At 47.3% G+C, this 17077-nt stretch overlaps 1 protein-coding gene across 6 annotated transcripts in view; it reads right to left on the minus strand.

Annotated features, from left to right (window-relative positions):
* The window catches only part of LOC309653204 (uncharacterized protein), a 34154-nt gene that overhangs the window by 15001 nt on the left and 2076 nt on the right, over window positions 1-17077 (minus strand). For 3 of the 6 annotated variants that reach the window (XR_014259026.1, XR_014259028.1, XM_082447696.1), the window contains exons 2-3: window positions 12954-13040; window positions 10272-10356 (exon numbers count right to left, since the gene is read on the minus strand). The exons of 2 other annotated variants lie outside the window; for them this stretch is intronic. Coding sequence is in view for 1 of the 4 variants with exons in the window: in XM_082447696.1 (XP_082303822.1) it covers window positions 10272-10356; window positions 12954-13040 (172 nt within the window). In the remaining 3 variants the exon portion in view is untranslated. The remainder of the gene's footprint in view (window positions 1-10271; window positions 10357-12953; window positions 13041-17077) is intronic. One more of the 6 variants, XR_014259027.1, reaches the window with a different exon arrangement.

A 17077-nucleotide genomic window follows, 5' to 3' on the forward strand; every position in this document is an offset into this window, starting at 1 on the left:
GGGGGTGGGGGGGCGGGGCTTTAAAGTATGAGTGCTTCCTGGGATTAGGGAGCTTTGGACACCTGTGTCCACCAGAGCCAGCCAGTGTTGTTAATATTTTACAGTTTACGTAGTAAAAGGGCTACGGTCGGCCAGAAGAGGCCTGCTTTGAGACCAATGGGTCCTGATGTGGGAGCAGGTCCTTGCCACTGGCAGAGGTCAGGGGCAGACGTGGAAGGTAAGCTTGTCTCTGAAGGAAAAGCCTGGCCAGGTAGCAATCTAACTTTAGTAAATATTTTAATTGCTCCACGGATTTACCAGAGATCATCTAATATCTCTGGGCTCCTTGTTCCTTAGGGTCCAATACAACCAACCTCTCTTGTTCATTTCAGGGTTCACGCTTAAGAGTGGCCTGGTTTTAAGTGGTTTATTTGACCGAGGAAGGGGGCAATCCCTCTATGGGTAGTAATTTTGATTTAGGCCAGGTGGGGTATTGTTAACAGGCAGCACTTGACTTTGAGTTTGTCTTTCATGAGTTTCTGTTAAATCCAGGGCAGCTATGTCCTCTTGAATTGTCTCAGCATGAGCCATCACTGCCTGGAAAGAGGACTTACACTTTTCACGAGCGCCCCCTGAGGAACAACTTGGTCGACTCAGGACTAAATTCAGCCTCCTCGAGACTTGGCAAATCACCACGCTGCATGCCATCTGTCGCCTGTTAAGCCCATCCCAACATCCCCAGCTGTTGGAGGCTAATGGCTTTCCTTTAAGAGTTTGCCCAGGATCACTATGAGGCCTAACGTAGGGTGGGCAGCATTCTAAGAAATAAAAATCCACATCAACAAAGTATCTACCTACTTACCTACCTATCTCTCTCCAAGGCCTCCTCTGGGACCATTCCTGGCTTCTGCACTAATTGCGTGAGATCCTTCAGTAGGGACACCATTTTCGCATCCCATGTTATGGCAGTCAATTGATTAATTACATTCCCTGCTGGGTGGAGCTCACTGTCCAGCAGATTCTATACAGCCAGAGAGCCCTTTTTTCATTTGGCTCTTAGGCTACGTCCCTAAGGAGAGACTGGGTCTCAGGGATGGGTGAGAGAAAGGATATGTTTCCTCCTCCAACTGAGAACACACCTCACCTCCTTAGCCCTCCTACTTTGTCTTTTCTGTCAATAATTTATTACTTTGTGAGTGGTTACCAACAAAACAGAGGATAAATAACTGTCAGGATGGTATTGCACTGCCTTTCCTTCTAGAGGGCACCAGACCTCTTTTCCCAGGGTTCTCCAATTTGTCTCGACTTCCAAAGGCGTTAAGGCTCCAAGCAAAAACAACAGTGAACAGAGCCCGACACGTCTTGCGGTTTGGAGCGTGTGTTCATTAAGACAGCCACCTCCAGGACTTCCCTGGCGGTCCAGTGGTTAAGGCTCTGCGCTTCCACTGCAGTGGGCACGGGTTCGATCCCTGGTCAGGGAACTGATATCCCACATGCCGTGCAGCCAAAAAAACAAACAAAACAAAAAAGACAGCCACCTCCTTCAAGTCCTGGGAGCAGCTGGAATATTAACTTCCGTGCAGTCAGTCATTTTAAGTAATGCTTTAGCCCACATCCTTTGGGGAAGGGACTAGAAAGATGCCATCTGCCACAGCAGGTCAGAGTGACACAGCGGCAGAGACAGGCTAGCTGTTTACAAAGATGTCCTAAGAGACCAGCCTCGGCCTGACGCCTCTGACTTACTGACTCATTTCCCTGCCATAGCCACGCCCCGGCCATGAGGATGTCCTCTCACCTCAGAGCACCCCAGATCACCAGCCCAGCTACAGGGAGCCTGTTATGGGATCAGAGGTAGCCCACTCTTGGTCCAGAGGCCCGCACCCCTCCCCTTTTCCTATGTGGGCCCACAGGTCTTACAACGTCTAGTACCTGCCTAGTGAGGGACCCAGCTGGGTGGGCTGATCTTTCGTGGGGAGCCCAGTGCCTCTGATCCCAAAAACTCAGTTACAATGGCATGGGTTGGCTCAAATACTGCTGCTGCTGCTTGATCAGGCTAATGACACCCAGGGAGACACCATAAATACAGATAAAGTGTAATACAGCACAGAGCAACGCCATGCCAAAGTGACATGGGGGAGTTCCACATTTTGAGTCCCAACCACTTAAGACTGTCCAGGATTGTTCTGCCAATGGATAGTCCTCCTGACTGGGTGGACCCTACATTGATTTCTTGACTATCACCCAAATCCTCCACTTTCCTCATCAACACAAGTAATGAGTGCGAGGGATTTAGGGGCTGATCAAAGATTAAAGTATCACCAGAAAGTGGCAGTAGCACAAGATGACCTTTATCTGGAGGAAGCTTTCACAGCTTTGCATGCACGGGAAGTGTCTTAACAACAGGAGAACTGCCAGAGGCTACCGTGTGGGAGCACCACTCAGGAAAGAAAAGCAGGGGAAATGCCAGGGAAGAGCAGGCTCAGAGAGAGGACTAGTGTGTTTGGGTGATACCACTCAGTAGCATGATGGGGAGCCTCTGGATCGGAGAGTACCAAAGGCCAGCAGTGGTGTGGGGTCTCAGTGGTGTGGGGACTTTTGTAACTACAGGCTTGATCTTATCTATAGCTAACAGGCGTTGGCTGCAGTTCTGCATGGCATGCAAAGCACTCAAGCTCTGGATGGATTAAAATCTACTTACTTGGAATATATTCAAAGCAAATGAATGTGTAAAAATTGAGTTTGGTGCGGCCGGGCTTTTGAGCTAATGGGTTCCAGCCTGCTTGGAAGAAGGAAAGAGAGGCCATCTTTGGCTACTTTACATAACAATGTCCGTGTTGGAGAATGAATGGGTGAGCCTTTCCAAGTACAGTATGAGTGTGTTAATAGGAATTTATTTGTGTGATTAAGTAAATGTTTGTGCATCTTCATATGCAGGAGTGAACAGGTGACCATGTGCATGGATATGAGCATGTTTGTGTGTGTGAGTGAAAATGTACGCATGTTTATTTGCCTGATATTATTTTGGGGGGGGGCCATGCTGCACGGCTTGCAGGATGTCAGTTCCCCGTCCAGGGACCGACCCCAGGCCACGGCAGTGAAAGTGCCGAGTCCTAACCACTACACCGCCAGGGAATTCCCATGTCTGACATTTTAAAAGTACATCTGACCCTTAAACAACAGGGGATTGAATAGCGCAGATCCACGTATATGCAGATTTTTTCAACAGCAAATACCACCGTACTACACGATATGCGATTACTTGAATCCGCAGATGCAGAACCCTGGATTCGGAGGAACCTCACATACACAGGGCGGACTATACGTTATACGTATTCAACTGCACGTGGAGGGTCAGCACCCCTAACCCCTGTGTCGTTCAAGGGTCAACTCCATTAGTGTATTTGAATGAATGAATCTGTGAGTGTATGTGAGTGAATGTGTGAGGTTCTTGGTGAGTGTGAGCACATTCCTAGTTGGGAGCATGTTAGCGTGTATGTGAGGGAATGAGTGTAAGTATGTAAGTGTAAGTGACTGTGACTGAGTGTGTCAGCACATTCTCGTGAAACGTGAGCGGCTATTGTAAGCAAACGAGTGTGTGAGCGTGGTCGTGCAAGTGAATGTGACCTTGCGCATGTATATAAGCACAGGTGTGAGAGCGAACGTGGGAGCCTATTAAAATATGAGTTTGTGTGTTGAAGTAAATGGGACTTCTCATATGTATGAGTGAATTCATGAGCCTGTGCGTGGATGTTAGCATACTCGTGTGTGTGTGAGTGAATGTGTGTTTGTGAGCACGTCAAAGTGGAGTAGGTTGCTGTGAGTTAATGTGCAAGTGTGTGTGTGGGAGTATATCTGAGCATCTCTATGTGTGTGGGTAAAATGTGTGAACTTCATGGTAAGTGTGAGCATATGCATTTGTCAGAGTATGAGTATGATGCTGTTTGTGAACGTGCTGTGTGTGGGGAAATGTATGAGTACGTGACTGTGAGCATATATGAGTGTGTGTGAGTGAATGAGCAAGTTTGAGGGAGTGCATGTGTAAGCATGTTTTCATGAGTGAGTGAATGTATAACTGTTCATTTGGGTAAGCTTGTTAACGTGTGAGTGTATTTTTGTGAATATGAGAATATGCTTGTGAGTTTGAGTGTATCTGTGTGTGAAGGTGTGAGCTTTGTGATGACTGGAGAAAATCTGTGTTCAAGTGAATGCATGAAAGTGTTGCTGTTTGTGAGCATGTTACTATGCACGTATAAGTGAAACTGAGTGTACTGTTGTCAGCACATAGGAATGTCTGTATGTGAATGACTTTGCAAACATGTTCACGGGTTAGTGGACACGTGAGGATTTTGTGTGAGTGAATGTGGGTATGATCATATATGAGTGTGTCTATGCATATGAGTAAAGTTGGGAGTATGCTCGTGAGTCAGTGAATATGCTCCAATGTTAGAGAATTTTTGGCTGTGTGCATGTATCTGAGCATTCCTTATGTCTCAGTGAATGTGTTCATGTGTTCATGTGAAGAATACGCTGTGGATGTGAGTGAATAGTGATCACACTTGTATATGTGAGCATGTTCATGTGTGTGTGCGAATGATTATATGTAAGGATGTCTATGCGGGTGAAGGAATTTGCAACCGTGTTTGTGTGGGCGACTGAGTGTTTGTGCATGTGAGGGTGTGAACATCTTATGGGTAAGTAGGTTCATGCACGTAAGTAAGTGTATGAGTGACACAGTGTATGTGAGGCATACTCGGGTGGGTGAGTGAATGCCTAACCATGTTAATTGAGTATATCTGTACTGGAACGAATGTGTGCATGTGTCAGCGTGTCTAGGAATGGGAGTAAATCTGTGAGCAGGTTCACTTGAGTGAACGTGTAACTTGTGGATGTATGTGAGCATGTCTGTGTGTAAGAGTGAATGGAGCCTGTTCATATGTCAGTGTGTTAATGTGCGTTTGTGTGTTTCTGTGTGTTCACGTGTATGAGTGAATTTGTAAGCATGTGCATGATGGTAGCATGTCCATCAGTGAGTGACTGTGGAACCGTGTTCATTTTTGTGAGCCTGTTAATGTGTGCATCTATTTCTGAGTCAACACATGAGTGTATGTGTATGTGTGAATGTTGATCAGATGCATGTACATGACTGTGTTAATGAGGGTGCCTGTGAGTTTATGAGCAGGTTCACCGTCTGCATATGTAAATATCTTCATGTTTGTGTGCAAATGACTGTGTGAGTATATATCTGTGATCATGTTCCTGTGTCTGCATGAATGTGTAAGCTTATCATGTATGTTCATGAAGGTGAATTTATGCTTTGCCCATGTGTTTTTGTACATTTGTGTGTGAGTAAATGTGCAAAAAAGTTTGTGTCAGTAAATGCGTGAGCATATAAATATATATATATATACAAATATGTGTGCATATTATCAAAGTGCAAGTTTAAGTGAATATAGGAACATGTGTGTGTTAATGAATATGTAAACATGCTTGTGTGTAGGGGCATGTTAATGTGTGTGTTCTGTTGTGTGAGTCAATGTGATTATGTTTGTGTGTGATGAAAAGTGTGTTCATTTGTGTGGAAGTGATAATGTGAGCATGTCTATGTGCAACTGTGAGTGCGTGAGTATATGTGAGTTTGCACGTGAGAGACTGTGTGAGTGAATATGATCCTGTCGATATGTGAAAGTGTGATCGTGGCCGTGTCTGTGCATGAGTGGTTTTGGGGTGAGTGTGAATGTTGTTTTTTAAATAAATGTGAGAGCATGTGTGTTTATGAGCGTGTAGGCTGTGTGAATATGTGAACGTGTTCACCTGTGTGAACTTGTTCATGCGTGCGTGATGTGTGTGTGTGTGCGCATGTTGTGTTTTAAATAAATGTGAGAGCATGTCCATGTGTGAATGTGTGAGTGGAGGTAGGGAGTGAGTGTGTGTGAGTGTGCAGTCATGTCCGTATGTAAGCCCATGAGAATGTGTGTGTGTTTATGTGCGAATGTGAGTGAAAGTGGGAGTGTCCACTTGTTCGTGAGATAACGTGAGCACGTTTGTGTGTCTGGGAATGTTAATGTTTAAGTACGTTCACATGTGGGTGAATGTCTGAGTATACTTGTGTGTTTGAGCATGAACATATGCAAAAGGAAGTTTGAACACGTTTCTGTTTTGAGCATGTTAATGTGAAAGTGTGAAAGTTTGTGTTTGTGTTTAAATGAATGTGTGTGTTCATTCATATCTGAGTGTGTGAGCATGTGCATGTAAGGGAGCATGTTCATATGTACAAATTAATGTAAGAACAAGTTGGTGTGTGTGAAGCTATTAATGTATAATTATTTTCCCTGTGTGCAGCTGAATGTGTAAGCAAGTTCATGTATGTGAGCACGACGAACAATGTTAAGTGAAGTTGTGAGTGTATGCGGGTGTGTCTGTATATGCGAATTAATCTGTGAGCAAGTTCATGGGAGTGAATACGTCAATATGTTTGTTCAATGGTGTTAATGTCTTCTTGTGCTCATGAGTGTCTGAGCAGCTTTGTGTGTGTGATCGAAAATAAGGATGTGCAGTTATGTGAACATTTTCCTTTGTGTAAATAAATGTGTAAGGTTTTTGTGTGTTTGAGTGTGTTAAAGTGTGAATATGCTCATTCAGTGAATGCGTGAATATGGGTATCTGAGTGAACGAACATGTTCGAATATGTGTAATTGTATTGAAATGTGTGTTACTATGTGTACATTCATGAATGTGACTACATGATTGTATTCATGTGTGGATTAACATATGAACATGTTCGGGTGTGAGTAAATGGAGGAGCAGTTTTGTGTGTGAGAAGATGTTCATGTTGGTGAAAATGTTAACATCTTAGTTTGCATGGCTGTGTGAGCGTCCTGTGATTGGACATGAGTGCATCTAGGTGTGAGTGAATGTGTGAGCATGCTTGCGCATATACGCATGTTAATGTGAGTGTGCTCACTCGTGTGAATGAATGTGAGGATGGGCTCCTATGGGGGACTGAATGCGTGAATGTGTTCGTGTGGGAATGACTGTGAGCCTGTAGGTGTATGTTCACGTGCAAGTGGGAATGAATGCATTATTTTATGTGTGTGAGACAGCATCAGTGTGTTCATGTGTGTGAGTGGATGTGTGAGTATGAGTGTACGTAAGCATGTCTGTGTGCGAGTGACTGTGAGTTTGTGAGTGGATGTTATTGTGTCTGCCAGTGTGTGAGCATGGTCTTGCGTGTGACTGAGTTAATATGCACGTACGTGTGAGCATGTTCATTTGTGTGAACTTGTTCACGTGTGAGTGATTGGTGAGTGTGTATGTGTTTGAGCACATTTCTTTCAGTAAATATGCAGGCATGTCCATGTGCGAGCATGAGCATGTGTGAGTGAATGCAAGTGTATGAGTCTCTCTATGTGTGAATGCACCAGCATGTTCCTGTGTGAAAAATGTGTGAGCATGTCCGCATGTGTGAACACGCTGATGTGAAAATGTAAGAGCGTGTGTAAGTATGTTCGTGCGTGAATGTGTCAGCATGTGAGTGTGTTTGTGTAAGTGGATAGAATGCTTATATGTGTTACAGATTTAATGTGTAAGTGTGAGTGAATGGGTGAGGATGCGGTTGAGTGTGTTTCTTTTTTTTCAGGACCCCACGTCCATATAGTGAACTGTACGGCACTGTGCAGAAAGAAGTTTTTATTTTCTATTGGCTCACAGCTGTCTTTAACCAGCTCTACAGCTAGGCCACATTATTCTCTGTGTATTACATCACACTGCTGCTATAGAAACATGTGTGACTCCTGTCATTCAACCCGCTGGCTTCACTGCAGGATAACTGCCCAGAAACTGAGCTGCAGAGAGAGAAGTGTGTTACTCCAAGCCTAATGCTTCAGAAAAGCAAAGTGCTATTGGGAATAATTGTCTGAATGACACCTGAGAAGTAAATGGGTTTCTGTGTTAGGGCAAATCCCAGACTCCAGCATTTAGGGTCGCTGTGAACAAGCCCCAGCAGTGTGCTATGTAGGGACAGGGGTTCCCATAAACACAGTCCTTTATTACAACCTTACGGACCCCTCACATGCCTCTAGAGAATGGAAGCTGTGTAAGACAGTTAACAAACCCCAGCAGGGCCAGGGAGCCAGGGACTCCACCAATCCCAGGGTCATACGTCTCACTCTAGAAAATTCAGTGCCACTCAGGCAATTCCATCCCTTTTGGTGGAATCCGGAGGACCCTAAAGGGCCAGCACAGAGCCCTGCCCAAGGGCTCCCAGCTAAAACAGCAATTGGGAGCTGAAATGCAGTCCACATTCCCCTCATCGAGCCATGTGCCCTGGCACCGAAATGCAGCCCAGAAGCTGGGAAACTCATTCTACTTTACCTGCCCAGAGGGGCCGCCTTATGTGCTAGCATTGATCAGTGTGAGAACTCAGCTAAAGTATCCAAACATCTCTAAAAGGAAAATTAAAAGTGTTACAGACTGGGCTTCCCTGATGGTGCAGTGGTTAAGAATCCGCCTGCCAATGCAGGGGACACGGGTTCGAGCCCTGGTCCGGGAAGATCCCACGTGCCGCGGAGCAACGAAGCCCGTGCGCCACAACTACTAAGCCTGTGCTCTAGAGCCCGCGAGCCACAACGACTGAGCCCGTGTGCCACAACTACTGAAGCCCATGCACCTAGAGTCCGGGCTCCACAACAAGAGAAGCCACTGCGATGAGAAACCCGTGCACCTCAACAAAGAGTAGCCCTGGTTCGCCGCAACTAGAGAAAGCCCATGCGCAGCAACGAAGACCCAACACAGCCAAAAAATAAATAAAAGTAAATAAATTAAAAAAAAAAAGTGCTACGGACTGCATGTTTGCGTACCCTCCAAAATCCATGTTGAAAGCCTAACAGTGTGATGGTATCTGGGAGGTAATTAGGCTTAGATGAGTTCATGAGGGTGGGCTCCCCATGATGGGATTAGTGCCCTTACAAGAAGAGGAAGAGACACCAGAACTCTCTCTCTTTCCACCATGTGAGCACACAGCCAGAAGGCAGTCATCAGCAAGCCAGGAAGAGAGCTCTCACCAGAAACCAAAATGTCCAGCCCCTTGGTTTTGGACTTCCCAGCCTCCAGAAGGATAAGAAATAAATGTCTGTTGTTGCCACTCAGTCTATGGGATATTTGTTATAGTGGCCAGAACTAAGACAAGAAGCCTCCAGAGAGGGTGCCTAAATCCCATCTTTGCAGTGATGACCTCAGCTCCATAACCTAACACTGTCCTCCCTGATGAGCTCAGGAAGGCAAGAAAAGTTGTGCGGGTAACCACTTCCCTTCCTCTTTGAACTTCACTGCTCCAGCTTCTCTCTCTCCCCAGTGTCTATCACAGGTTCAGGCTTCACAGGAAAGACGAAGCAAGGAAGAATAAAAAATGTCTCATTTATTCCTTCACTCCACGATATGGGAGTGCCGATGTCATACCAGGTGCTGGGCTGGGCAGAGCCCTCAGGCAGCTGCTTTTCACAACACTGTGGCTTCCAGTTCTCTTGCCCAGACTGGAAGCCGCTTTGCTAGCTTTCCCTGGCTCCTCCTCCTCCTCTTCTCACTGCCCCTTCCTTCTCAAGGGAAAATAAAGCTCCTATTTGAACCTGAACAGGACAAAGTTCCCAAGGCTTCTGCTTGTGAACTTGTGGGGGAAGAGGAAGAACGGGTTAAACCCTGAGGCTCTCCTCCACCTGACACACAAAGAGAGGTTCGACTCAGTCGAGTGGGAGGCCTCACAGGGAGATCTAGGGGTCCCTAAACTCTGAGGCACTTGGCCCAACCTACCTGAAGCCCTGCTTGAGAAGAGGAATGGGTGTGATGGCAGGTGACTCTCACAGGGTAGGTGCCACTGCCTGGATCCTGCTTGCGGCTGATAACCTCACAGACCTGGGGATGGACTCGGGCTCAACTTGCCCGTGGAGCAGGCAATGGTTCGAATGGGTTTTCAGTGCTCTTGACACTACCACTTATCTCTAGGCAGTGTTCTCCTTCCTGTCCTCACTGTTCTTTACCCTCATCCCTCATCCTCTCTGTCCTGACTTCTCTACTCAACTCTGTCCAGTGTCAGCTCTCATTCTCCTGCTGCCTCTTTCTTCCTTCGATTAAAGCAATTCAAAATGTAATCCGGTACGTTCACTCCTTGATTCCTAGAGTCTCACTCTCTTCCGGAATCAAGTTGCAAATCTCTACCCAGGTGCTCTTTTCTCCCAGCGTGACGCCCCCAGCAACTTTAACCTTGCCCCCGTGGTACCTATGGGCCCCTGGCAGATGCTCACCTTCCTCTTCTCCTGCCCCCCTGGGCTGAGCTTCCTTCCTCTCCAGAGCGTGCTGCAGTGGCAGGCCAGGCAGGGAAGATACCTCCTAGGACACCCACCTTGCACCAAAGCGTTCTGCTTTGTTCTCCGCTTCCCTCAGCCCTGCCACCCACTCCATTCAGAGAGCAGCTACCCCACCTACTGGCCTCCCTGCTCCCCAAATACACACACACACGCACACGCATGCGCGCACGCACGCGCGCACACACACACGCACACACACACACACACACACACACGCGCGCGCGCGCGACATCCCCAGACTGAGCGCCTGCGGTGCCCCCGTCTGTCTAAAGAAAGTCCAAAGTTGTTCTTGCACTTCCCTCTTCATCGAATATTTGGCCAAATCTATCCAGGGACCCCCTTTTTCTCATATGTCCCAGGTCTGCATTCAAAAAAAGGTTAATGTAACCCACCCCCTCCCACCTTAGGCATCAGGTGTAAATAGATCAGAGTCTGAAAGATGGTGATGAGGTGCCTCAGAGATAATGCAGATTATCCACACCTGACAATCCCCAGAGCTTGGCCCTTGCCCCTGCTCCCTCCTTCTGGCCCTGGATGCCTGCTGAGGTGCTATCTTGCTTAAAACAATGGGAGAATGTGCTTGGTGTTTTTAAACTGTGGTTGTTAGTCTCTGCTGAGGTACAGGAGAACGTGGAAAGGAGGAAATGAGGTAGCTACTCCCTGACACCTACCAGTGTTTGGCCCAACTGACCCAAACGATATCACACAAGGGGCAGGGGCTGTGCTCTAACACCTGAATTCCCCTATACCCAGCCCTCTAGCCCTCGCTCTCCTCCCTAAGGTCCCCACCTAGAGCCACTGCTGTCCTTGTAACGTAAGGCTACTGACGGAGCTTGCTTTCTGCTTTCTCCACCTCAGCCTCCCAGCCCCTAGGTACACACACACTCACCTCGGAACACCTTATCCCCTCACACGCTGGAGGGAACAATGCAGCAAAGGGAAAGCAACAGTCAAGTGACCCACCTCCAAAGCTCAGGGCCCAGGGCAATGGCCTTGGTTTTCAAGGTAGCTCTCAGGGCAAACATGATGCCCTCAATGGTCTACCCCCAAGTGCCAAATCCTCACAGCTGAGTGCTCTTTAGGGTGGAGGCACCGGATATTCAGAAGACTTGTATTCATTTCCACAAATATGAACTATGAGTGTTCATTAACCCCTTAGAGTTGCTATCTAGTTCAACCTCCCATAGAACCTCTAATTAATGTACCCTTTCTTTTCTCTGTCATTGGTTTAGGGTTCCTGGGTGTCCCCTGGGCCAAAGAATACTACTCCTGTTCTGTGGGCTTAGGGTAGGTTTCCTGTCACTTCAAGCTGTGTGGCTCAGGCTAGCTGCCCTTTCCACGGGGAAGGCTAGGAGGGAATACACAAAGGAACTGACTCATTGCCTTCGTGGTGGTTTGTATTTCTGTTTCTTTGCCATTTCTCATCTCTGCTCTAGAAATCTGAATGCTAGGCTAAAGGGTTTGGATTTTATTGGACAGCTAAAGTCATCAGAAGTTCTTGACATAATCAGGCTTGATTTATAAAGACCATGCTGATTGCAGTGTGCTGAATGGATTAGAGGGACCAACACTAATATTAGGGAGACGAGAGGTTGGGAGGTTGTTGCAGAAATTCCGTAGGAAGATGCCCAAGGCCTGATCTGGGGGTGGCTCACGATCAATAGAGAGACAAGAACAGAGTTGGGATGTTTTCTGGAGGTAGAACCAATACAGCCTGGTGGGAGTTGAAGGCTTGGGGGGCAGAGGGGCAAGCACCTGGGGCCCGGGTAGGTGAAGTAGACTGGACAGAGACCATGTGCTCAGTTTTGAACACACTCCATACGGTGAGTACTCGGGGTGCAGAGAAGGTGTGCTCAAGTGCCCTCCCCATAGAGCCTGACAGATGGAGCAGAGAATTCTACCTTGAGCACCACAGCGCCCTCCGGCCTGCACACCCATTTGTGGGTAGAGCTCCTCCACTCACACCAGGGAGTGTACTTCAGTTGTGGGACCTTCTCAAGGGAGTGTGGAGCGAGCAGAAGGCCTCTTGCATGTGAAGCCAGAGAAGTGGGAGAAATTCCAGGGTCGGAGCAAAAGGCCTGGAGGTTGGGAGGCCAGGAGTACCCCGACTGCAGGTCTCTGCAAGTCAGGAAGGTGGGATCTCGAGAGGCAAAGGTGTAGAGCCTGGGAGAAGGCCACTGGTGAGCTTACGTGGTGGGCTGCCTTCCTGTGTTTCAGCACTACTCAACTTAACAGAAAAACCTCAGGTGTCTACACATGAATTTATCTACAAAACAGGAACAGACTTACAGACAGAGACAACAGACTTGGGGGTGCCAAGGCGGCGGCGGGGCGTGGTGTAGGGGAGGGAAGGATTGGGACTAGTTGGGGACTAGCAGATGCAAACTGTTATATATACAATGGATAAACAACAAGGTCCTACTGTATAGAACACAGAGCGATATTCAATATCCTGTGATAAACCATCATGGAAAAGAATATGAAAAAGGATATATACATATATATAAAAAACTGAATCACTTTGCTGTGTACCTGAAAGTAGCACAACATTGTAAATCAACTATTCTTCACTAAAAAAAAAAAAAAAAACCAACCCTCAAGCGCCTATAAGCGGTTTACCTCCAATATGTGGGCTCAGGTGGATACCATATCCCATCAGCATCCTGTCCAAGACCTTCTGAACCACTTTCATTTGCATAGATTTTGCTGAAACAGAGAAGTCACCGGTCATCAGGAAGGCCACATTGCTTCCCAGAGAGCAAACAGCAGAGAATACCGCAGCTGTCACCTTTCCAGGGCTTTCCCTTCTCCTGCACACATGCAGACACGTACAGTCATATGTGTACACATTCTCTCCCCCACCCCCTTCTCTCCCCACAGTGAGTCAGCCAGAAGCACCCAGTGAGGAAGACTCCTCCTCCCCCTCCCCAGCTTTTATCCAGAGGATGGGGCACAAAGACTGGGTCCATGTTACCAAGCAGGATGAGGGGCTGGGGGAAGCGGGGGCAGGCATTCTGGGAAGTGGAGAGGAGAGGAAGCAGGCAGGGGGCAGCCCTCAAAAATGCATTACCTCAACCCCCTAAAGAGCCCCAGTTTGTAATCAGCAATGGACACAGCTCTCCAGGTCGGTGGCTGTCCTTCCAGGGGCAGCTGATTGCCCCAGGAAAAGTACTCTTCCACCCTCACTGCCCTCCTGAGCTGAGCTAACAAGTCTACGCCCTCCAGCACAAAGTCACATTTCCCCACCTGGGCATTTTCTTGTCATACCCATGTCAACCTTGCTCTTGTACTCCTCTGTTTTTAGGGCTGGGCATATGGCTTGACACAGACAGAGCACCTTCTGGCCCTCGCCCAACAAAGTCATTTCACACTCTTAGGCCTCAAGGCTGTCTTCTCAAAGACGTTCATTCTGGGAGCTGGCATTTCTCTCACTAATCATGGATTTCCAGCCTGGAGACGTCTTGGCTGAGCATACGCAAGTAGCCAGCCAGAGCCCTGCAGACAGCTGGCCTTTCCAAAGCTCTCTGACGTGCTCACCCAACACACCTGAGACCTTCAGCAGGGCTGTTTCCTCCCAAAGGGCATGGGAATGGGAACAGGCCCTGAGCATCACTGTGATCCTAACGTACTCTCACACGTTGACCAAGGAACATCAGTCCCTGCAGTGTGTGTGTGTGTTCACTATATGTCCTATAAAGTCACCACAAGTAATGAATCAGTGACTACTAAACCACTGCTCCTAGGGGAAATACAGGGTTAGGTTCCTGCGAGCCTCTGGTTACAACACTTTCATCAACCAATCAATATATTAACTTGTTTTATGTCTGTTTCTGTTTCAATTTACAATTTAATCCAATTAGAAATCCAGAATTTACTAAAAGAATTTATATTAACAAAATGCTAAAAGCACCTTCCAACAAAAAACTCTAGAATCTGTCCAAGTCTAAATCACTGGACACTCCCAGTAGTGTCTCCAGAGGTTCCTTCATTGTTGAGGCTTTAGTAACCTCTGCTCATGCCCCCTGGCATCTCTGGACCACACATGATGGCTGTAAGTTGCCCATGGGCTACCGAGGCAAGAAACTGCCCTTCTTGGCCTTGTATTATAAACCATTAGCGTGGCAACTGTCAGCCACATACCGGGCCATCCTCAAAACAGAGGTTCTCACAGACCCTGAGCCTGTGACCCTCTGTACCCAGGTGCCCAGTAGGCCTTAGATCACGGAACCAGCACCCCAAAACCTCAGCATGTTTACTGAGGCCTCCTTGACACCAGATAGCTTTCTGGCATATCTTTCTTGCAAGAGGGCATGGCCTCAGCTGTCCTTAGTCCCTTGCCAGATGAGATAGTGGTAGAAGAAGTCACTCCTCTCCCAGACCTCTTGGCTACCTGGGGAGCCTCTTGGAATCAAGTGAGTGGGCAATATTGGGCATTGTACACTACATATGGTATTGTCACCATCATCCATATTACTGCTTTCGATCCCTTAACCAACATGCCTAGGATAGAGGACAGGACCAAAGGGTCAGCACAACTGACCAAACTACAGTCATTTAGTACTGGATGCCCTGGCTAACAAATGGGCCCATCTGTACCTTTTTATAAACTCTTGGGCCATTGCCTAAACGTTGTCCCCTTTGAGGTAAAGAACTCTGGGAATCACTTGCCTCACAGATACCCAAAATATAGATCAAGATGTTAGGGACTGACAGAATGGCCATCATCAAAAAATCTACAAACAGTAAATGCTGGAGAGGGTGTGGAGAAAAGGGAACCCTCTTGCAATGTTGGTGGGAATGTACATTGATACAGCCACTGTGGAGAACAGTATGGAGGTTCCTTAAGAAACTAAAAATAGAACTACCATACAACCCAGCAATCCCACTACTGGGCATATACCCTGAGGAAACCATAATTCAAAAAGAGTCATGTACCACAATGTTCATTGCAGCTCTGTTTACAACAGCCACGACATAGGAGCAACCTAAGTGTCCATCAACAGATGAATGGATAAACAAGATGTGGCATATATATACAATGGAATATTACTCAGCCATAAAAAGAAACGAAATTGAGCTACTTGTAGTGAGGTGGACGGACCTAGAGTCTGTCACAGAGAGTGAAGTAAGTCAGAAAGAGAAAAACAAATACCGTATGCTAACACATATATATGGAATCTAAAAAAAACCAAAAATGGTCATGAAGAACCTAGGGGCAGGACGGGAATAAAGACGCAGACCTACTAGAGAATGGACTTGAGGACATGGGGAGGGGGAAGGGTAAGCTGGGACAAAATGAGTGAGTGGCACGGACTTATATACACTACCAAATGTAAAACTGAAAGCTAGGGGAAAGGAGCCGCAGAGCACAGGGAGATCAGCTCGGTGCTTTGTGACCACCTAGAGGGGTGGGATAGGGAGGGTGGGAGGGAGGGAGATGTAAGAGGAAAGAGATATGGGGATATATGTATATGTATACCTGATTCACTTTGTAATAAAGCAGAAAGTAACACACCAGTGTAAAGCAATTATCCTCCAGTAAACATGTTGGTAAAAAAATAAATAAATAATGATATGGACTGGGACTTCCGTGTTGGCGCAGTGGTTAAGAACCCGCCTGCCAATGCAGTGGAAATGGATTCGAGCCCTGGTCCCGGAAGATCTCACATGCCGCGGAGCAACTAAGCCCGTGCGCCACAACTACTGAGCCTGAGATCTAGAGCCCGCGAGCCACAACTACTGAGCCCGCATGGCACAACTACTGAAGCCCGCGCACCTAGAGCCCGTGCTCCATAACAAGAGAAGCCACTGCGGTGAGAAGCCAGTGTACCTCAACGAAGAACAGCCCCCATTCGCCGCAAGTAGAGAAAGCCCGCGCGCAGCAACGAAGACCCAACACAGCCAAAAGTAAAATAAAAAGAAAAGATGTTATGGACTGAATTCTGTTCCCCCAAAATTCGTATGTTGAAGCCGTAACCCCGAATGTGGCTATATTTGGAGATATGGCCTTCAAGGTTAAACGAGGTCATAAGCTTGAAGCTCTAATCCAATAGGGGGGGTATCCTTATAAGAAGAGCAACAGACGCCACAGAGCTCGCCCTCTCCCCACACTGAACAAAGAAAAGGCCATGTGAGGACACAGTGAGAAGACAGTTGTCTGCCAAGGACAAAGGGTATAAATACCTCACCAGGGTATAAATTCTTTTTTTTTTAAATAAATTGATTTATTTACTTTTGGCTGCATCGCGTTCGTTGCTGCGCGGGCTTCCTCTAGTTGCGGCGAGTGGGGGCTACTCTTTATTGTGGTGCACGGGCTTCTCGTTGCGGTGGCTTCTCTTGTTGCAGAGCACGGGCTCTAGGCGTGCAGGCTTCAGTAGTTGTGGCACATGGGCTCATCAGTTGTGGCTCATGTGCTCTAGAGCACAGGCTTAGTAGTTGCGGCGCACGGGCTTAGTCGCTCCGCGGCATGTGGGATCTTCCCGGACCAGGGCTCGAACCTCTGTCCCCTGTATTGGCAGGCAGATTCTTAACCACTGGGCCACCAGGGAAATCCGGGATATAAATTCTTTTAGCAAATTCTAGATTTCCAACTGGATTAAATTCTGGACCGCTGTATCAATTTACATTCTTTCCTCCCTCTGTATCCAAGTTTTTTGATTTCTTTCTTTCTGATTCCATTTGCTTGTTTGTCTGTCACTGGATATAGTTTGTGTGTGTGTGTGTGTGTGCGGGTGGGGGGGGTG

This window comes from Balaenoptera physalus (assembly GCF_965194825.1).
Source record: "Balaenoptera physalus genome assembly, chromosome: X".
NCBI lineage: Eukaryota > Metazoa > Chordata > Mammalia > Artiodactyla > Balaenopteridae > Balaenoptera > Balaenoptera physalus.